Genomic DNA, 22,363 nt, shown 5'->3' on the forward strand with positions numbered 1-22,363 from the left:
CTGCCATGGTTCCGTTCATTTTTCATAGTGCTGACCGCCAGCATGAGAGGGACTCTGACCCTAACTCTAACCATAACTTCAACCCTAACCCCAACTCTGAACCTCACCTTATCCTAACCCTAATCCCAACTCTAACCCTAACTTTGAGCCTGACCACATCGCTAACCTTATCCTCATCCCTAATCATAAGCCCAACAATAACCCTTACTCCACCACCAACACCAACCGTAACCCTAACCCTAACCCGTACCTGCAGGACGAGTTCCTCCTCGATCCTGTCGGTGCAATTGATTCGCTCCACTTTAGTGTCCGAGCCGCTGTACTCGATGACGGCCCCCTTAAACGCGATCTCCCTTTTAAACATGGCCACCACGAAGTTCCCGTTGAGGATGAAATTTGACTGGCTGTCAGATAAAGCTGTGTGGGGGTAAAGAAAGAAGAAACAAAGAACAAACACACGAACATTACTGAAAAGAAGGTTTAAATTATAAAACACAGTGGTTGGGAACCCTGGTGGCTTAAAAATAAACTTACAAATTGTGGCCTGAAAAACAAAGTGTGGCATGATGAAGCTATCCACCTCCACACACACACACACACACACACACACACACACACACCAGTAAAAGAATCGTTGCCCTAAAACATGCGGTAATTGTAGCATGTGACCATCCCACATGTGCTTTCGTGTTGAGAAACGCTGTAGTCACTATTATGCAGTGGCGCTACTGGCCTGTTATCCCACAACATCCTTTCTCACCAAATAAGAGCTGATGAGATGCAGGGTCGCTACTCTGGATGAAACAGGTCCCCAGGTGAGCGGGGAGGCTTCCAGATCGACACTGGTAATACAGTTTTGTGCCTAATACTTCCACACACAGAGGGGAGGACGCACCCCCCCCGTTAGAGACTGCACACATCTTTAATCATCATCATCTCCATCCACACCCCTTCATCTCTCACCCTCGCCGTCCCTGGGTTTGTTGGTCTAACCGCTCCGGAAGTTGATCTCCGTGTGAGCAACTTTATGAGAAGCGCACGACGGGGGCTCCCACGTCAGCGCTGCACGTCAGCTAAGTAACCGTCACGTCCTTTGTCACGCGACACAAGCAACACAACTCGCCGCTTCACACTCCAAAACGGTTGCTTGGGCACATTCGCTCTTCTGACTGGGCACAAACTCAGTTCCGGTCTCAATCCCAGTCTTAGTCCCAGTCCCAGTCCCAGTCTCAGTCTCAGTCCCAGTCCCGAGGTCCGGGTTCCTCCGGTACAACAGTCCTCCATCTGAGCCCTGTGCCCACCGCGGTCATCTTTAATCACTTACCCAGGTAGTTGTCGTCCTCCGGTTTTCCCGAGTAGCTCACTTGCTTTATGTCGATGTTGTTGGCTCCCGCTGGAATCCGCACTACCACATTATACCCTGAAAGGGAGATTGGCGACATCGGAGAGTGATGCTAACAAGCGCCACTCGGAAAACACCCACCAGCACATTGTAATGTCACATTGAACGGAGAACTGGTGTTTAACAACCCCCCCAAACCTGAGGCTCACAAGTGCCCAGGGACACATACAGAATTAAAAGTAACACAATTCGCCGAGTTCCTCGAGCTACTTCGCCCCCTCTAACACAGCTGTTCCCAGACTCGTTTTGGTTGCGACCCTCAACAGTCTTTTCCTGGCCTGCTGATCTCAAATGCTGTGGCACACAGTTTCAATGAGCAATCATTCTGATATATGGTGTTTATTCATATAGTTTCATTTATTCCATCCATTTTCGCCGACTGCTTCTTCCGGTCTGGGTCGCAGCGGTTTGGGACTTATCCCAGAATCGCTGGGCACAAGCCGGGGGGGGGGGGACACCCTGGACGAGTGCAAATTAGTCACACAGACACACACGCTACGGGCAATTCTGCACTACCAGTCCACCCGAACTGCATGTCTTTGGACTGTGGGAGGAAACCAGAGCACCCAGAGGAAACCCACGCAGACATGAGAACATGCAAACTCCACACAGATTGAGCCAGACTTGAAGCGAAGCCTGAACAGCTTTGGAAACGCTACCCGCTGCACCGCCGTGCTTCGTAGACTTCGTTAAACATTGCTCATATGGTTTTACCATACCAATTACAGACACACAATGGTTTTCAAGGACCCACGAGGTAAAACAAATTTACATGAAAATGAGATGTAAAAACACAGTCAGAAATCTTCTCAGTGGTTATGACGGTACTACTTTGCTTTGTGGGTGAGCTCCTCTGTAATGTTACCCATAATGTCATGTCCAGGTAAGAGAGCTCCATAATGACAGCCTCGTTGCTGGTGCATTTGACCCTCGAGTACTGGATGTGAACAGACTCATGACTCAGACTCATCATCATGGGATAGCTGATAGTGTAGTGGTTAGCACTGCTGCCTTCTGACACAAAAGTTGCAGGTTTGAATCCCACCGTAAGCTGTAGTACCCTTGAGCCTGGTACTTACCCTCAACTGCTCCAGTAAAATTACCTGCGTGTATAAATAACTGCAAAGAGCTTAACGTTGTAAGTCGCTTTGGAAAAAGGTGTCAAATAAATGTAGATGTCGGTATATTAAGTGTGCATACTACAAATACTACTCTGCTTTTACCATTTCAAGTATCTTTATTGTGCCCGTGATCCAGTCCACTTGTAACAGGGTAATACGTCCCTCTTTTCGTGAGCGTCCCGAGACCCTCAGGAACCCCCTGCTTCGGAAGCGCTGCGCTAACAAGCGGCTGAAGAACGCTTTCCTAACGCTTGTTAAACGAGAAGGTCCACTGGGGGGCAGCACTTGTAAGGGTTTCGCCGGTGCCCGTCGGCGATCGGTGATCGGACCGGTCTGAGCTACAGCCTGACGTGCTTCCACCCGTTACAGCACGGGCACGTATGAGGGCGATACCCCGGCCTGCATCCATCCTGCAGGAAAGCAGCTATTTACCACACTGAGCTGCCCCACCAGTGACCCACCGGTGAAGTCAGCATTCCGAGCTTCGCAGTATACAAAACCTTTCCTAAAATTCTAGTCCGTTGAGGAACACAAACTTTCCATGAGCGGTGCTGCGCAGCTGGCCGGCGTCCCCCCCCCCCAATGCGGTCAACAGTAAATCTCCCCTCGGATGCCGAACCGCATCTAAGGCACGTCTCCGGGCTCGGGAAACGGACACAGTCAATAAATTGCTTTATTTTTTTCTTATTTTCCCCAGATTTTCGCCTCAATTTACTTTTCAGTTGCCTGCACCCCCCACCCCCACACACGGGGGGTAAGGAGCCCATTATGCTCCCCTTTCAGCTACAGCGCAGCACTCATTTGATACACCGAAAAACACGACGTCCGCGCTTGGCCATCGGGGAATCCCGAAGGGATGCGAAATGTCATCTTCAGCGTCAGAAAACCGCAGTGTAAAAACAACCAGCGCGATTACACACTCTTCCCACGCTCCTTAAAACGAAACACAATACCCTACAGAAGAACATACAATCACAGTAATTGCAGGTAAAGTATAAGTAAATCATTTTCAAATGCAATCTCAGAGCAGCAGGGAAATGATGAACACTCTCTTTGAGTGCACGGGCGCGCGCGCACACACACACACACACACACACACACACACACACAGCCCTTACTTACTCCACGGTTTAGCCCACATCTGAGCTGCAAACAACATAAGCAGAAGCGATTATGGTGCTAATTCATATCAACCGGTACAAAAATGGGATGTGTCACCTTTGTCGTCTTCCCGTCCAAACACGTGCCAGATGGTTTGGAAGCAGACCAGGGCAGAAGATAATTTGCTCAAATTCCTTAATTAGGGTGACAAATTGCAGGCTGCCAGAGAAGCGTGGACTACTATGTCTTGTGTGTGGAGTTCCGAGTCGCCCCCCCCCCCCCCATCAGGGACACCGATGGCAGCGGCCCGACACGGCGCCCCCGAGCTCACGGGGGCCATTCTTGCTCCTCTACAAGTCGAGGCCAACGCCTCACTGAAGTCCAGGTGACGGAACGCAAAGTGTTGCAGAAACATTTGTGAGAAGAAAATGAGGCATGCTGGGTAAAGGTGGCCCAGGCCCAGCTCGAGCGAAGCCACGGCGTTCCACAACCTTCACGGAATTTCTCGTGCAGTTTACACCAGTTTGGACAGAGATTGAATGCGGAGTGTGTCATGGCGGTCAGTGGTCTTGTAACAATTACACATCTCCGAGGAGCCTGGGGACGTTTGCAGATGGAACCCAGGTCACGTTCTGCAGCAGGACCTCCAGCTCTCAGTTTCATCCAAAGGTCTCATTATGGACTGTGGCCAGTTACTGGCCCATTACTCCTAATTAAAGAAAATGAACCAGAAAACAAACACATTCCTAGGCCTCTGCTGGCCTTACCGTACTGCGCGTTGTTGAAGGTTCCGGCCAGAGTTCTGCACGAGGAGTTGTCCCCACCGCACACTCCACATTTGTCGTTCCTGGCCTTGGAGTTCAGCACGTGGTCGCAGCCCGCTTGCTGGAAGTGGTACAGGGAAATGGGGTGAAGCAGGTGGCGCAGTAACAGAACTGATGCCTTTGAGCTCTCAGATTGCAGGTTTGAGCCCCACCTCCTGCTGTAGTACCCCCTGAGCAGAGTATACACACACACTGATTGAACCGCTTGTCCCATATGGGGTCACGGGAGCCAGAGCCTAACCCGGCAGCCCAGGGCATAAGGCTGGAAAGGGACACACCCAGGACGGGACGCCAGTCCGTCACAAGGCATCCCAAGCGGGACTTGAACCCCAGACCCACCGGAGAGCAGGACCCGGTCCAACCCACCGCACCCCCTCGAGCAAAGTACTTCCCATAAATTGCTCCAGTAAAAAATTACCCAGCTGTATAAATGGATAAAAGTGTTGGCTGAGGTCAATGTAAACTTCTCTTTCTTCTACTGTACATTCACTGAAGGCTAAGTCGATTGCAGACGCGTGTCAGCTAAGTGAATAAATGCAGGCTCTTAAGGTGCAGTGAAGCGCTGAAGGATACCCTGCACAGTCCGTGCACGCAGATGTCGTCGGTGTCCGGGCTGCACTGGGTGCCGTCGATGACGCGGTCCCGCAGCTGGTAGTACGCCGCCTTGCCGGCCACCCTGCAGAAGAGCTTGCAGCGATCCTTCATCAGAACTGCGGGAGCACAAGAAACCCTGACACAGCCTGGACGGCGACGCGCTGAACGGGAGAGCAACTCCGAGCCCCCCGTCAAGCGGAACGGCGGGCCTGCGTTCCCATACAGTAAGCGGACGTGCATTTGTGCGGGTTGTTGAGGGACCCAACAATCCGGCGAATTACGAAAACGCACGTTCGTATTTGCAGACTTTGTCTTCGTGTCACTTCTCTGACACAGCTCTGGCAGGCCGGTGCTTTCTGGTGGGTTCTATGAGCCGTTTATTATGATAATTTTGGTTTTGTCTCCTGGCGTTAAACTGAGCTGATATTTAGTCGCATCTGCCAGCTGGCAGCTCTCTCCAGCGGCGAGAGCCAACGCGGTCAAAGCTGCGCTATTCCTCCGAGAGAGGCGCCGAAACTCTCTGCCCGCAACACGCGGAGAAGGGCGTTCAAACTACACGCGTTACTCGGTTTGATTGCTCCGTGGAATTGCCAGCGCCTGCTCCGCGCATGAATATTCAGCGCGAGAAACCACCTGTCCCAAGGGGTCCGAAAAACAAGAGCTAGGCTCTGCTGGGCAAGGCGTGCCGGGGAAAGCTGACACTCGGCGGCGGACGAGCCAAGCCAGCCTCATACCGTAATCATTCACCCTCGACACACAGGTGCTCCGCACTGTTTACCGAGACGCTCCGAGGCTCCGCTGCGTCCAGCGCCGACGGCTAGGAAAAATCAGGGCCTTCTAAACACCTCGTGCGCAGCGCGGCCAGACCGGAGCTGCTCTAATTTCATCACATCTTCTGATTCGTATCTTGCTAACTTCTTGGATTTTGCTTTTACTTGGAATTTAGCCGTTCTCCTGGAGTTGCACTTGACCTCCATCCAGCGAAGGCTCAGGAAATCACTTGAAACATTTTCCCTGTGTAAGCTCTCGGCTATTTTAATTTGATTCTGATTAGCTCCGTGGAACATCTCGGTACTCTTTGGCGTTACCTTGGCATGTAAAAATGCACTAACCCACAGGAAATCAAACCGACCGATTAGTTGATCGACTGATCGACAGACTCACTTCCGCTGTACTTGGGCACCCAGCGGACGCTGGGCGGCAGGCCGTTGATGTTGAAGTGACGCCCATCGAACTGCGCGCACTGCTCCTCCCGGAAATCCCTCCGCCCCCGCGGGCACGGTTCCGTGTCGCAGGAGCGGAACTTCATCCTCCGACCCACACAGAACCTTCCCCCGTTTCTGGGCCTGGAAGATCGCAGCATGTCGATCGCCTTGTGTTGGGGCACAACCGAACAAACAACCGGCGCTTGGCCACACTCAGCCCAGATCCGGTCCCAGATGGTGGCTGTAAGGTTCGATACACTTCAAACATCAAATTGCGCGTGAAGATCTGTGAAGAGCGCAGGTCAGAGAAGGTCTAGACTATGAACTAACTAGATTTCTGTAGATGGATGTGAAGTTGTCTTACTCTGGGCTGTTGCAGTCCCTTGATGTGCTCCTGGTGCCACCCCCACAGGTTCTGGAGCAGGCGCTGTAAGGTCCCCAGGGGCCCCACTCTCCGTGGACAGGCTGCATCTCGACCTCCTTGTTCACACACAGTCCGTGTCTGCAGTGCTGGGGTCACAGAGTGCCTCGTCAAAGGGACCACATCACCACATTACTTACACTGCTTGCTCTAATACATGCATGAGTACAGTTTACATGCCCTACCAGTTTACCTTTCCATACGGGTGGTAGCAAATACCGGGTAGTTGTCAATGACTCAAAAATGAGACTAATTCCAGTTCCACGTGGTGCCCTGCAATTGGACCTGTTATAATCTCAGTGATCATAGTCCCATATGGACTGTCTAAACCATGTCCACTGAGTGTACATTGTTTTCGTTCATTTCTTTGCATCTCGACTGTTCTGATTGCTTGCATTAACGGCTGAATTAGTACATAAACACTGAGTATCATATGTATTTATGTTTTGTTCGTGAGCATTTTTCAAGTGCATGGTGCATAACAGCTATGAAAGAGCAGAACGAGTGCATGTAGTATAATATAGTATAACAGAGCAATTAACGAAGAGAAACTGCCTTGTTACAGTGTTACGATAAACAATGTTAAATGTTAAAGTGACTGTGTCCATTTTAATGGGATTCTGTGATGTTTTACGACAAAGGGGGTCCATTTAGTGTGTGAGTGACAGAGGGTGTGTGTTCCACTAATGTATGGATGAGTGACCCATTGTAAGTAGTGTATCTAGCAGTGTAAATTACCTTGGTGAATAAGGTGTGGGCTGATAACACTACATAGAGTTCATTGGAAGTTGCTTCGGAGAAAATTGTCTGCTAAATAAATAAATGTAAATGTGAATGTACATTCCACCCAGGGTGTACTCCCCCAGTCTTGTGCCCAATGTTTCTGCGATAGGCTCCGGTTCACCGCAACCCTGCTCAGGACTAGCTGCTATTGAACTTGGATGGATGGGTGTCCGTACACAGACATCAGAATTAAAAAAATGCCCTAGAAATGCCAAAAAAAAACTAACAATACCTATGTCTTGTGTTCAGGAGAATGTACCTTATGAAGGATTTTTCAGGGACCAATTATCTTCACATGGGAGGGAACACTATTGCTGGCATATACCAGTATTCAGGTTTTGAAACTTTCAAAGGTCCAAAGGGAACCTGTCTCTTGCAAGCTGAAGTGTAACTCCTTTCTGGACAACTGCCTCTCCAGACACCTCCTGTTCCACTTGTCTTGGGGCAACAGGGACTAAAAGAGCTACAAACTGCCATTGAGCTTTTTCATTTCATAACTCCTGCTTGATGAAAGAGCAGATTTCACAAGTTGGGAGAATTTGATCACACAACTTGCCAGGCAGAGAGCAAGGCTGAGATGGAAGGTGAGACGAACCAGAACTTCTGTGTTAGACCTCACACTACTCTCCTACCGTGAAAGGACAACCTCAATGACTGACCAAGACAGCTGGAAGCCGCACTAGCCACTGGGCTGAGTTCCTCGACAGACGATGCTGCATTTTGTTCTTACACTAAATCACTGCCTATTGCAGATTTTGTTCAGTTAGAATAAATTGACACTCAGAGGTGGAACAGAACGTGTCCAAAGGACCTTCCTGAATATATAACTTTGACTGTGGTATGGCTGAATGAGCAAGTCAAACAAAAAGCGACACTTAACCATGGTTTTCAAAAAACCTGAACCAAAGTACACGTCAACCCACAAAACAGGTGAAGCTCTAATTCTCTAAAAGCTTTCCTTCTTATGAAGAGACCGAAGACAGCCGTAGCAGGGACGCAATGGCACGACATGTGAGAAGTCAGCGAAATGTTATCCGTCTTTCCACTTTAAAACCCGTGCCTTTTGTGCACTTCTAAAATGACGACAACTGAGGAACCGAAGGTGAAGAACCCTACGTATTAAAATCAGCTCAGGCAAATGGCTCCCTTGGTCCCCCGAAACCCCCTTTGAGTTATCCAGTGTCAGGCTCAACTTTGGATTTACCATAATTACTGTAATAACCGAGGGACATCAGTCAAAACGCCTGGTCCCCCGGGCAAGGCAAGGGTGGAGGGGGAAGGGCAGTCAACACAAATGGTTCATGAGGACTGTGATCCAGGAACACAACAGAGGGACATCTGTCAAACTGGTTTGTCAAGGTGTGACCAGGTTGGCTCAGAGGAGGCTTCATCTCTCATGTCTACAGGTGTTTACAGTGCCCGGCACTCAAAAAATGCCAACAAGCAGAACTGAACCTTTAGCACCCATCACATAAGAAAGTAATAACAAGGTAAATAAAGTATCATTATCCCAAGTAGCACTTTCTGCGTGCGTGGTACTTCAGTTGCGTCTGGGGCCACTCGCAAACAGGGGACTTTGTGTTGATTCCCAACGGATTACCGTGTTTCACCAGGTCAGCACCTGACACTGAAAAGTCAGAGTTCAAAACACACATGTGCATGGCTACACCGGTGTTCCCGCACCGCCAGGGGAGTCTGCGACGGAGGGGTCCGGCAGCAGTGGAAACCAGCAGTGTAGCTGGGTTCCGTCAGAAGGGAGCTCTTTCCCTTCCCATCACTGGGTTCTATGGGACGGGGGGGGGGGACGGGGGGCTGCGTTAAGCATGTCGTAAGCCATTTACACATTCCTCTCCCTGCTGGTGGCTCGCGCTCGCGGCGCCTTTGTTCGACTTGAAAAGGTGAGGCGAAGAGGAAAAACAACAAGAAACATCTGCTGACAGAAGTGAAGGTTTGTTCACTGGGCAGGATCATCTGGCTCCCGGTCCATCCCTGATCCCCGTTAGTATCCCCTGTAAGAACATGACCGAGTAAGAGTGCGCCCGGCTTCCTGGTGCGACGTGGGCATTTCCTGGAGCGGCACTCCTGCCGGAGTCTCCGAGACAAACGTGCGGCCCGGGGCCGGCGTTCGGACATGTGGTTTGAATCAGCGGCTCCTTGACGCGCACGTATGTAGGAAAAAAAAAAAAAAAGCGCGTTTCGCGTCAACTCCGTGTACGGCGCCTGACCCCAGAATCCACGAACGTTTCAGACGTGACATCTCGCCCGCAGAGTCGCGATGGCGGAGCCGTTTGAAAGACTGTCAGCACCTGCTGCGCTGAGGTCAGCCGCGCGACTCGGCGCCCTATAATTGTGCAGAAACACATGTAGCACACGTCATTCCTCAAAGTCACACATCAACAAGGAATGAAAGGCCAGGGGGATTGAAGGAGAAACCTTGCAGCCTTTCATTTTGACATGCACCTACGCAACAGGCCTCACCTTTCGTATTCGCACTCCTACGAGACCGTGGTTCACAGCAGGCTCCCATTTTGGCAATTTCTGTCTGCAGCGTCAGCGCTCCGCACTTGTCTCACACCTAACCGCTCCACAAACTTTGGAAGATCACCACCTTCAGAGGTTCGGTCTCCCTAAGGGACGGTTACCAAGGGGCCGCCTATTTAGAAAATTCCAGGTCAACGAGGTTTCCTCCTGTAGGATTTGCATGTGAGTTACATGAACTCAACTGCCAGTCGGCCCCAATTGCCTTGGACCCCCATGGGCGTGAAACACCTTCCAACCCGGAGCACTGAGAACGAAGGAGGGAAAAACGGCTGTCATCCCCAAGGACAACACTATGTTTTACCAAAGTAAAAGTCTCACCGTGGTTCGGATGCAGCGGCACACCTGAGCACCCTACCTATTCATTTAGTCCTAATGACAACCTGGCCTCCTCCATGGAGAACACATGTAAGCCAAGACAAAGTGTCACCACATTAGTCAGGATGAGCCTTTATAAAAAATACAATTCTAACTCTAAAAATGACTGAAAATTAGACAAAATTACACAAGAAGATATTCACTGGAGAATTTTCATATGCTTTCGGAAGTGGAAAAACTGTTCCGGGAAGAAAACAGCAAGGGGACAGGGGACTCAAGAAAAGGCACCCTAGCGACAGGACTCAAAACACTCTGTAATTTCAGAACCTCTCATGGGCGTTGGTCTGTTACCAGCTGTTCCAGTTCCAGTTGATTGGAAAATGAAGTGCAAACAGTATTTAATAACCACTGTAAATAAGTGCAACACACCAAGACAGACACAAAAAACAAAACTGAGGACATGACTAGTGTGCGTGTTACTCCAGCACAGGTACAGCACAGTTCAGTCAGGTCCAGTTCAGAGTGTTTCTTTGAGCTTGGACTGGAACATGACCTGCAGGAGTCAAGAACAAAATGAAAACGGCATACAAAGAGGCCAGAATGTCTCCGACAAGCCTGAGCCAAGATTTCATGTGCATCTCAGCGGGGATCCCAGCCAGTCTCTGCTCCAATTGCAGTCGGTGCAGCAGTGTGAAACGAGAGCGGCCTGGGGTCGGGCAGAGGACCGCGTCTGCTGAGCGCACACGCTTCGGTCTCAAACAAAACCGTTTCCATAGCAACACAGTGGTAGACGGGCATAAACAACGCAATCAGTGCAAACCTTTCAAATGCATAACATATATAACCTTTTATTTACGGGTTTTCACTCATCTGATGCTTTTCTCCGAAGCAACGTGCTTTAACTTTATTCATCCATTTCTACACCTTGGGAATTTTTCTTGCAGCAGCAGGAGGAGGTGTGATATAAACCTGCGTGCATCCTTCAAATCCAAAGGCGGCAGCTGTAGCCACTATGCTACCTGCTATTAATATGAAATTAATAACTGCTCATGGAAATACAGATAAACACTTGGTGGTGTTGGATAGACTGCTACCCGTTGCCCCCATTATCTAGTTTAATTTTGTTTTATAAATAAATTCATATTAGCTGATGCTTTTCTCTAAAGGGCCTTATAACAATTTACCTATTTATACAGCTGGGTAACTTTACTAGAGCAATTTAGGGTAAGTACTTTACTCAAGGGCACTACAGCTGGGAGGTTGGAACCTGCGACATCTGCATCCCAAGGAAGCAACTGTAATCACTACGCTAAGAGCTGTCTGTATCAACACATATTGATAGAGACTCTACGGTATATAACGCGCACACACACACACTGGCTAAAACCGTCATATTTTTTTCAGAACCAGTTAACAACAAGCCACAGGACCCCTCCGCTCACATCAAGGCTCTGCCAGCACCGGTAAGGTTTAGTGCAGCGTGCTGGACATGTGACTGCATCACTCAAGGGCTCATTCAGTGCCCCGCAGGGGGGGGAACACATCATGTAAGGGAGATCATGAGCGAGTCAAACAGTCCTACGTGATGGATAAAAAAAATAAAAGTTTTTAAAGCCCCCCCGCCACCTTGCCTCGTGTTCACTTATTACCCCGAGAGCGATCCTTAGGACGAATCTGGCGAAAATGTCGCAAGCGAGATCAAACGACCTGGAAGCCATACCGAAATTATTTGGGGCTTTTTGGAATGCGCTAAGGCAAATATTTACAAGAAATCATGTTTCCTTTTTAATGGAAAGAAATGACCCAGCAGGCAGAGACTAATGATAGGTTCAGAGAGGGCGTTTAAACCGGCTGCCCCAATTACCAAAACAAAGCTGGCTGCATTTTACAAACAGGCCTAATGGGGCCGATTTCAATCGGCCCGACAGCCATGGCGGCAGCTTTCCACCTCCTCCGCCCACACCTGGGGGCTTCACACGAGACGCAGGTAACCGGCCTTACCCCCGTCGCACATCTTCCATAGGTTCAGTATCTGTGCACAGGTGGTGATACATTTATTTTATTAAATATGAGTATATCAATGCGCGTGATGGAATGAACAGTGGACCCAAACGCACGGGCAGTGGTGCTGAACCCCTCGGCGACGCTACCAAAGTGCAAACCCCCCGGGGACACGTCCCTTCCACATCACACGGCAGGTGAGCGGAGCGCACCTCAAACACCTGGGCCCAGATCACACGGGACGCCCGGCCTCACAAACAAAGGTGCTGTTTTCCTTCGCGCCGCTCAGCGCCGAAGGACAAAGCCGAGAGCAGCACAGCGTCACCCCCCCCCCCCACCACGGGGGCGCTCTCACGGCTCTATTTATTTTTCAAAGGTCAGTGATGGCAGCTGGGTATCCCTACAGAAACGCTGGATTTGCCACAATACAGGCCTCTAAAGTTCACTCGCAGTGGTAGGTGGAGGAGGCACCGCATCGAGCCTCATAATAACGTTTCCACTATGAGAGCAGCTCAACAAGAGCCAAATTCTTTTCATTTTTTAATTTAAAAAACCAAAATATGAAAGTTCTTTCTTTTTCTCTTTGAATGTGTCCACAAGTCAAAGACAAACACAGATTTATACACACATCCATAAATATATACCCACACATGTGCACACACATACAAACCATAGGCTTTTTTTTCCTCTGATTTTCTCCTATTTTTTCCCTGGCAAAATGTCTACATTCGGTATATAGGTAAGAACAACAGATTTTCTTTATATTTCTTTATATTTCATGTTTAACTAAAGAGAAGCAGGTAGCGTTCTGGTTGTAGCTGTTGCCTTTGGATTCAAAGGATCCGGGTTTGAATCACACTTGATGTCTCAATACCCTTGTTCATGATACTGACCCTGAAGGGACACCGTAAAAATTGCCCAGCCGTATAAAGTATCGGCTGAGGTCATTTATTTGTTCTAATCTACATTTTAAAAAATTGCAGAATGCAAAGATTTGTTATTTTGGAGTTGCCTTGTTAAGGTTTCCTGGGCCTGTACAATAACGACAATCTTCAGACCCCGTGAACATGAAGGGTCTACGATACATGTTCTCACTCAGTTACGGCCAAGTGGTTTCACATGCTGGCATATTAATAAAACAAAGTGACACGCCATGTCCTTAACCTTTCGTCTACGGGTGCCCCGGGAGGGAAAGCGTTAAGTGTGGGACCACCCTCCTCGAGTCACAGACGTGAGCTCTTTGTACAAGTGCAACGCTCATCCCGGAGCTCCATTAGTACGCGACCTCTGACCCCGGGGGCCCCTCTCAAACGCTTATCCAAGAGGCTTCAGGTCACGGGTTCAGAACTAGGTGACTCAACTATGGAGCCCCAGTCCTTCTTCTCCCCTCAGCAGCTTTCTCAGGGAGCCTCGCAGAAGAGGCTCTCACTGACTAACCTGGCTCCAAAATTCTCATTTTTACTCCCCTGATTCCTACAGGCTGCAGATCATACTCCTCCCATCCCACATCCCAGTGCAGAGTGCTTTTAAACATCCTACATTTATCTGACACTTATCTCCAAAGCAACCTACAACATTAAGCTACTTACATTTACAGAGCTGGAAACTTCCCTAGAGCAATTTAGGGCACATGCTAGGGAACTATAGCTGGGGGTGAGATTTGAACCAGCAACCTTCAGATACAAAGGCAGTAGCTACAAGCACAACATGAATTCATGAATTCATGAATGAATTCATGGATTCATGAATTCATGAATTCAAGGCACACCAGTGTAGCTGCTGCATGCTTTCCAAAGTGTCGAACACGTTAAGCAAAAGAGTAAATGATGTACTCATCCTGTTGTTCTGGGAACATTCGCATTCATTGGCTGAGCAATTGCACATGCTTCAGCCCTGAAAGTGTATAATTCAAGCTGGGCAGCCTCTTCAACAGTGCACCACCAGAGCCCTCCTGGCACTGGAAAAACGGAGTTGTTTGCTCCTTAACCACTGCACCACCTGCTGGTCTTTCAAGTCCTTTTTTTAGTGGCTGTTATAAAAAGAGGGGTTCAGCCGCGGCGGGTCCTACCATTCCATGGCCGCAGTCCGATCCGTCGGCCAGGGGCATGTGCTGTGTGCGGCAGCCCTTGTGCTCCCCTTCGGTGCTGGTGCACCAGAGCCGCTTGCACTGTTTCTGTGTGGAGGGAGAGACGGACGTGAGACAGCCGAGTCTGTTTCCCCGCTGATAGCGCAGGAGATGAAGAGGTCCGAAGGGAACGTCTCTGAAAAGCGGTGACATGGGTATCGGCTTAAGCCATCTGGATGAACGATCTTGAGAGCAAAGGGATGGCCATTACTGGCCGTCGTCCTGTTTCACGTGGTGCCCTCCTACCTCCACAAACCTGTGCTGTGAGGAAACCGGACTCAGGGTAAATTGACCGAGCGATGCAAGCAACCCAACAGGACCTTCGCCTCTATCAGGTAATGGCAAAAACACCCAGTGAATCGGGACCTTGAATCTGACACTCCAGAGTTCCACGCCTACTGAAAACCTTTCACCTCATAGGTACCACTACGGCACGGCCACGGTACACCACTCATTGAAGACTGCAGTGGCAAAACCATTTAAGAGGTTTAAGAAAGATCTTGATGTTTCAGAAGCAGCTATGAAGTTTCTGAGAAGCTTCCATGGAGCCCTTAAGGGTTTTATGGAGTTATTAAGAAATTCCTACGCAGTTTCTTTTAAGGTCCCATGTTCCCAATGGGTGGAGCTAAATGAACAGCCCCCCCACGGCAGCAAGACTCTTCTCCTTGATCTGAGCTCTTCAGAGGAGTGTCGGTGCCACAGCTCACCATGTACGGGCAGACCTGGGATCCAGGGCCAAAGGTAAGCTCGCACTGGCGGTTGGCGTTGTATAGCTGCCCGGGGAGCTGGGGGGGCAGGTGGTAGGGTCTGCTGGTCGGCTCATCCAGGAGACACTCCCCGTAGCCGGTGCTGAGGAGAGATACACAGCCAGCCTGGACAGTGAGCGCACACACACTGCACAATGCAACAGAAATTTTATAATGTCGATTTTTTTTTTTTTTTGCATTTTCTCTTCAGTTTTGTTAAATTAAACATACTTTTGGCATTAGTTCAACATGTCAGTATTTACAAAAATATTCCACATTCTTGAAATGAACAAATTTTGACGAATTTTGGCACTGGGTTCCAAGCACCGAATGTTCCAGTACACTTTAGGATCTGATGTTTTCTCTAGAATCTTCCAACAGCTGTAAAGTGCAAAACTAAAAGTTCCACTCTAGAAGAACTAGTGGTATTTTGCAATCGGTAAACTTTAATTCCACCTGCACCAACATGAATACCTCGATGTGACATCAGTAACCAGGAAGGAAGGTCACCTCTGGAAAGCAAACAGTGCCTTTTCTTTCTTTTTTCGTGGAATTTCTGTTCTAAAGGAATCATTCACTTGAGAACATGAAGGAAAACAGCATATGATCAGAGGGTCACTTTTTCCGATGGCCCAAGACACACCCAGTTTAACCAATGCAACCAGTGCAACTTGGGCTTCACTTATTTTTACACCTGTACTACTTGCGTGTTTTAACTACACACACGATTTCCTCTAAAGCAACATATGGAATTGGTCATTACACACCTTTTATGTCAAATGAGAAAGACTGCTTCTCACTGAATACCCATTTCTTGGTAAAACTAAGGGACACAAGGGCTTTGCACATTTTCAAGCAGTGCTGTATGAATAGCAGCATACAATTTTTCTTTAAAAACAGATAACATTAACAATAACCTTATATGTTAGTGTTCCCTTCCTAGGGGGCACGGTGGTGCAGTGGGTTTGGCCGGGTCCTACTCTCCGGCGGGTCTGGGGTTTGAGTCCTGCTTGGGGTGCCTTGTGATAGACTGGCGTCCTGTCCTGGGTGTGTCCCCTCCCCCTCCAGCCTTATTCCCTGTGTTGCTGGGTTAGGCTCCGGTTTGCCGCGACCCCACTCAGGACAAGTGATTTCAGACAGCACGTGTTCTCTTCCTTGCACCGAAGACCAAATTAATTCAGAAACATTGAGTAAGCTTTATGAGTGTTTCCTTAGTGTATAGAACAAAACAGCTATGAATAGGTTCAATGAGCACAGGCACATACTCATTCAGTATTATAGAGTAATTAATGAAGGGAAGCTGCCTTGTTCTGTTGTGTTATAATAATTAATGTTAAGTAACAAACAAACCATGGTCATTTTAATGGGATTTAGTGATATGAGCATCACTGGAGGTAAGTTTAGGAACCCATGAATGCTTCTACCACTGAAACTACTGGCAATAATGTCTTTGATTTATGAGAATTCACTTTACAAAGGGTTTTTCAGGAATGAATTACCTTTGTAAGGTAGGGGAAGACTATACCGTGGTCCATGACCCGTTTCTGAGAAGCAGTCTCAAAGGCCCCTATCGAAATGTGGGCAGAACAATGAAAGATCCCTGGCTGAGCACTTTGCATAATCGTTCCGGTTTCTTCAACAATGTTGCGTCCCTATTTTTCTGCCGATTGCTTGGCTTTCACCTCGTCTCCAGCAAAACGAATAATAAAATGGCTCGCTCACGCAGACAAGATAAAAACACAATGGCTATCGTGGGAGGTCCACATTATTTCCATGCTGTGAGTCCGAATGATCCGAATCGGGGATCAAGATTAGTACGGAATACAAGTCTGGAGGAAAAAAAACCCAGACTGTACTCGAGTTCTGGAAGCAACAATCGGCATCCACAAGCTCTATGGAGGAGGGTAAAAAGAAAGGATTTGGAACTTAAATAAATCTGCCAAAATGCTGCAGTTTAATTATACGAATGAGTCACGCCTTTTGTGGAGGGAGGCAGACTTTGCACACCACACCCGTCCTCGAAACACAAAGGGCCAATAAAAGCAGGGATCTTCCCCGAGGACGTAGTAATTGACGGAATAAATCCCGGTCGCTCAATTTCCTTCGCGAGCGTGCTCAGGACCACCATTCACTAAACACACGCACAAAAAAGCACCATTCAAACAAACAGCTTTTCTACGGAAAAAAAAAAAAAAAAACACACCAAAGTGGTGCATAATACATGGTTACTACAGTTGTATTCAGTGCTTTTATAATTTGTCTTTGTGTCAAGGCAAAACACCTGTTTTAAGCCAGCAGGCTTCTTCCAAACCCAGTAATTACAAAGATCTAACTCGGGTTACTATGCAGGTTTTCCTTCACATCAGAATAAATTCTAAGAGACCCTTTGTTTCAACGAAATTTTGTGCAAAAAAAAAAAAAAAAGTGTGCTATGAAATATCCCGTGATGGAAATGACCAGCGAGAGATGCCCCCTGTCGCCGAGAGCCTTTCGCTAGATCATCGGCAGCTCATTAGAATGGTTCATCTCTCTTATTAAAAACAGTCATAACGTACATGTCAAGGAGACAAGCTCCCATTTTTGTACCGCTTTCTGAGAAGGAGGCCTTCCGAGTCACTCCTTTCCTGGCCGTGTCTCAAGTCACGCACCTGGTCCTCAGGGGTCCATCTATGAAGCGAGAGTATGCATGAAAACGATTTGCGGCGATAATTCCGACCGTTCGCTAATGGGCGCCATATACGACGCTCCGCTCGTCGGCGGGAATGGTGCGGCCTCGAACGTGCTCCGAAATGCATCGCACAGATGCACAAATGCTCTTCTTCTTGGACTGCATGCTCTCCCCGTTACCCAGCAATTAGGGGGTGTTAATACTTGTCATTAGTGTCACTCTGCGGTACAATCGCTGTGAACTGGGGAAGCGACATGGAAGAGCAGCGCTGGGATACAACTCATTCCATGAGGAGTGCAGGGAGGCTGGATGACTTCATTCCTCGCTGTAATATAATTTTTTTTTTTTTGGGGGTGGTAACGGGTGGTGTAGTGCTTACAGCCGTCACCTTGTAATGAAAGGACCCAGATTTGAAACCCAGTTCACTGTGAATTAATACAGCAAAATTACTCAGTGGTATAAATGGGTAAATAACTGCAAATACCTTGCTGTACAAACCAAACATCATATGATGTCTTGAACATTGACATTAGGAAAATGATTTGATAGAAATATAACTGCACAACAAGCACAATTCACCGCATACTAAAGGTAAAGCAAGAAAGATTTAATTCCGAAATGACACGTTTTACTTGTCTGACAAGGGCTGAGCATCAGAATGTGGTTGCTAAGGAAAAAGCAAGTAATCAAAGCTATAAAAGTATTCTAAAGCAAGTTTAAAAAAAAAAACTACAGTAAAAATGGTCCCAAATGTAATTGTAACCGCACATTCGGACATTATGAAATTGTCCATAAAATCAATTACAATAAAAATTTAAATTGCATTACCATACTTTTAAGCTCGCCTTCCCAGTACTGACACGGACACTTTAAAAAAAGTTTTCTACCAGCACAACACGTGGCATGGATTTATTTGTCGTCTTGCAGTCCAATTACATGCTAAATTTTGTACTGTACTAAATATTCCACATCTGACACGCGTACAGACATCAGTTTGGTCGGCGGGGACACCATTTTCTGTGGTCCTATTTTTTCCCAGTTCGTTGCAATGAAAACAGCGAGGGCTCAGATTCTCATTGAACCATTTCTCTATCTCAAGGCCGCATGGTGTCAATGTTTAAATTCAGGGCAACATGTTAAACATTAGAGGGCTCCTCCGGAACACCGGCCAGACAAAACACTCACGTACTTGACCGCGTCGAGTCACCCCCACCGGGAGCGGAGGGCCCTCGGAACACGTCACTGTTCGAGCGATGGCTCTCGGACACGGTAGGCGGCGGTCCCGAGGGTCTTCCCTAGCGCGGAATCTCTCGGCAGCCCCAAGTATTTACAAACATTCCCATTGTTACGCCGGTCGGATTTTTTGCCCGAAACGCAGTGCGAAAGGTTACCTCGCCGGCGAGTGACATTTTCTCCCCGCTCTCGCAGCTGCGAACCTCACATATTACAAAAAAGACAGTTATTGTTGTCTTTTTTTCTTTCTTTTTTTTTTTTTTTTTTAAAAACCCGCTCTCTCCAGCTGGACGTGCCAGCGGAGAATATGTGCAGCACTACGTCATCTTAAAGCCCGCGAGGGGCGTTGGGAACCGACGACGAGGAGAAGAAACTCATCAACAAGGCGGCCTTTTGTGGAGGTTCACAATCAACAAAGCAGGAGGAAAGGATCAAAGGGTCACGTCCAGGGGAAAATCTAATTATAACTGACATTTCCCATCCTAAGGGGGAAGCCTTCAGAGAGGCTGGTGGTCTCCGCTTGGCTTCAGAACAACAGAAAGGCCAGTTGCCCCAAGTTACCGTTTTAGTGGAGAAACTATGCCCGTGCCTAGAGGACTGTTTGTCCAGCATCTCGAGAGTCATTTGAGCAACTTCAGCCAAGGCCAAGTGGACAAAGGAAGATGCCTCTTAAGAGAGGAAGTTCCTCCTTATTCAGCCTGAGGGAGCAGGGCTGCCAGAGCGGCGAAGGAGAGGCAACGGACAGTTCTTTGCCGTCTCGATCCAAAGCCGTTAGGTCAGCGCTCCGCGTTTCAATAAGCTGGAGTACGAGGGCACACGCAGAGGTCGCAGGTTTGAATCTCGCCTCCTGTTGCAGCACCCTTGAACAGGATACTTCTCCTGAACAGTTAAAATTACCACGCTGCATAAAATTATACTTATCCGTTTAGGCGACGCTTCTCTCCAAAGCAACTTAAAACGTTGGGCCATTCACAGTTATTTGACAAATTATACAACTGGTTAATTTTACTGGAGCAATTTAAGGTAAGTACCTTATTCAAGAGTACTGCAGCCAGAGATGGGATTTAAACCTGCAACCTTCAGATGCAAAGGAAGCACCTCTAACCACTATGCTACTAGCTGCCACCAAGAAACAAATGGCCAATTAACCCAACACTGTAAGTCATTCTGGAAAAACACATCAGCTGAATAAATAAATTCAAACCTAAGTACAATCTAAACCCAAAAGGGTAAGCCTTTCAGCTCGATTGCCGAGATCTCGGTGTGTGGAGGTTGCCAGCCGATACAACGCGGAGGTATAAGTGCGGCAGGTTATGGAGTAACGAAGGGCACCTACTCGAGGAACTCGGTGATGTACTTGCGACTGCACTTGGACCAGGACCACGGGCTGGTTTCGTCGTTGAGCATGGGCGCCATGACGTGATACTGCTGCTTCATCCCCGCCTCCTTGCATTTGGGGCTGTCGTCGTGGGGCATGTTGAACCTGCAGTGAGAACACGAACAGAGGGGATCTCATACACGTAGCTTCCCGCGTTTACAATTCGGTATTTTACATTTAACTGCCAAACTGAAACCCATGTTATAATTGTCCTGTGTGGTTCCCACACAGTTGTTACTGCTTATGTACATCTGAGCAGGATCTGCAACAAACTTCACAAGCACGCTTGAGCGCCCTACAATGCCAGGACAGGCTCCGGACCACCTTGACCCTGCAACGGGACAGGTGATTAAAGACGGTAGGTGAACGTGAGCTCACAAGCATGTTGGACTGCACGCATCCACTTTTGCAACACTGCCTGACTGTAATAAGTGACAAAGTGATAGCCTTGATCAGCTGAGAAAAATAAGGGTCAAATATCCCAATGCAATAAAATTTTCCAAAGTTCATATGTTGATTTTTTTTCGATTATGATCAGTTAAAATTTACTGATTTAAAAAAAACCACTAGTTGTTCTACAGTATCAGTTTTAGTTTGGTACTTTACAGCCATTGGAAGATTCAAGAAGGCACCACAACCCCAGAAAGCATCAGATCCTAAAAGATACTGGAATATTTGGTGCTTGGAAATCAGTGCCAAAATTCGCCAGAATTTGCATATTTCAAAAACGTAGAATATTTTTCTAAAAACTGACATATAGTATGAACTAATGCCCAAAGTATTTTTTATCTAACAAAACTGAATGGAAAATGGAAAAAAAAAAAAAAAAAAAAAAAAAGACACAATAACATTTCTGTTACAGTGTGTAATCAGAAGAAAATGCCTCATTCTGCTACAGCAAAGAAGAACCGGCAGCGAGGGAATCGTTCCGAATCCAGAAAGCGGGACTGAGCTTCCAGGGGCACTGGGACAGAAATCAGCGGGCTGCCTGGCAAAGACCCCGGCCTCCAGGCCCGGGCGCCTAATTGACTGTCCTGGCAGCAGCTGGGGGCAGTTTCCAGGGCCAGCAGGTTGCGCCGCGCACAAGGACACCGACTTGTAATAATCAGCTTCCGGTCCCATGAGAGGCCCTGCTGCTCCAGCCATAGACTTCAAACACCAAACGCCCTGATAAAGTTGTTAAATAGAGATTTAGATTGTCAACAACGCAAATGAAAAATTTATTTTTGATATTATTTGGTGAAACAACAGGGGGCGCGGTGGCGCAGTGGGTTTGACCAGGTCCTGCTCTCCGGTGGGTCTGGGGTTCGAGTCCCGCTTGGGGTGCCTTGCGACGGACTGGCGTCCTGCCCTGGGTGTGTCCTCTCCCCCTCCAGCCTTGCGTCGTGTGCTGCCAGGTTAGGCTCCAGCTCCCCGCGACCCCGTATGGGACAAGTGGTTTCAGATGATGATGATGGTGTGTGTGTTGAAACAACTGTACCCCCACTCACCCACCTATAAGAAGCAGCTGTCAATGTCAACGCCTGCACTGGACTAAATTTAGCCGAAACTAACTTCACGCACATTCGGCTGCGCACCACCACATTCTGTTCGAGTCGAGGTATCGCGTCACCTCCTGGCAGTCTGCCGTCTCTCCGAGAGCGTGCAGCCAGTGCTAAAGCTATGAAAACATTACAAAAGTCCGTCCTTCCGGTAATAATTACGGTGAAATGTCACTGGAAAGATGGGTGTCATATGGTCCTGATAGTCTAGTGTATTGTGCAAAACTACACATTCAAGGTGTGTCTCTATAAAACTGATTTGCCAAGTTAACTTTTACAGGTAAAGGTTTAAACATTTGAAAAACTTGTAGCAGTCCTGCAATTATTACCTGGCACTGTTCCAATAATTTTGTCATACGTCACA

At 48.1% G+C, this 22,363-nt stretch overlaps 1 protein-coding gene across 3 annotated transcripts in view; it reads right to left on the reverse strand.

Annotated features, from left to right (window-relative positions):
* Nucleotides 1–22,363, reverse strand: part of LOC108931402 (A disintegrin and metalloproteinase with thrombospondin motifs 20) — a 71,036-nt gene that overhangs the window by 30,925 nt on the left and 17,748 nt on the right. For all 3 annotated transcript variants that reach the window (XR_003797397.1, XR_003797398.1, XM_018747154.2), the window contains exons 9-17: nt 20,417–20,563; nt 15,141–15,282; nt 14,377–14,481; nt 6,612–6,757; nt 6,207–6,388; nt 5,022–5,158; nt 4,392–4,509; nt 1,325–1,420; nt 251–417 (exon numbers count right to left, since the gene is read on the reverse strand). Coding sequence is in view for 1 of the 3 variants with exons in the window: in XM_018747154.2 (XP_018602670.2) it covers nt 251–417; nt 1,325–1,420; nt 4,392–4,509; nt 5,022–5,158; nt 6,207–6,388; nt 6,612–6,757; nt 14,377–14,481; nt 15,141–15,282; nt 20,417–20,563 (1,240 nt within the window). In the remaining 2 variants the exon portion in view is untranslated. The remainder of the gene's footprint in view (nt 1–250; nt 418–1,324; nt 1,421–4,391; nt 4,510–5,021; nt 5,159–6,206; nt 6,389–6,611; nt 6,758–14,376; nt 14,482–15,140; nt 15,283–20,416; nt 20,564–22,363) is intronic.

Source organism: Scleropages formosus, chromosome 2 (assembly GCF_900964775.1).
Source record: "Scleropages formosus chromosome 2, fSclFor1.1, whole genome shotgun sequence".
Classification (NCBI taxonomy): Eukaryota; Metazoa; Chordata; class Actinopteri; order Osteoglossiformes; family Osteoglossidae; genus Scleropages; species Scleropages formosus.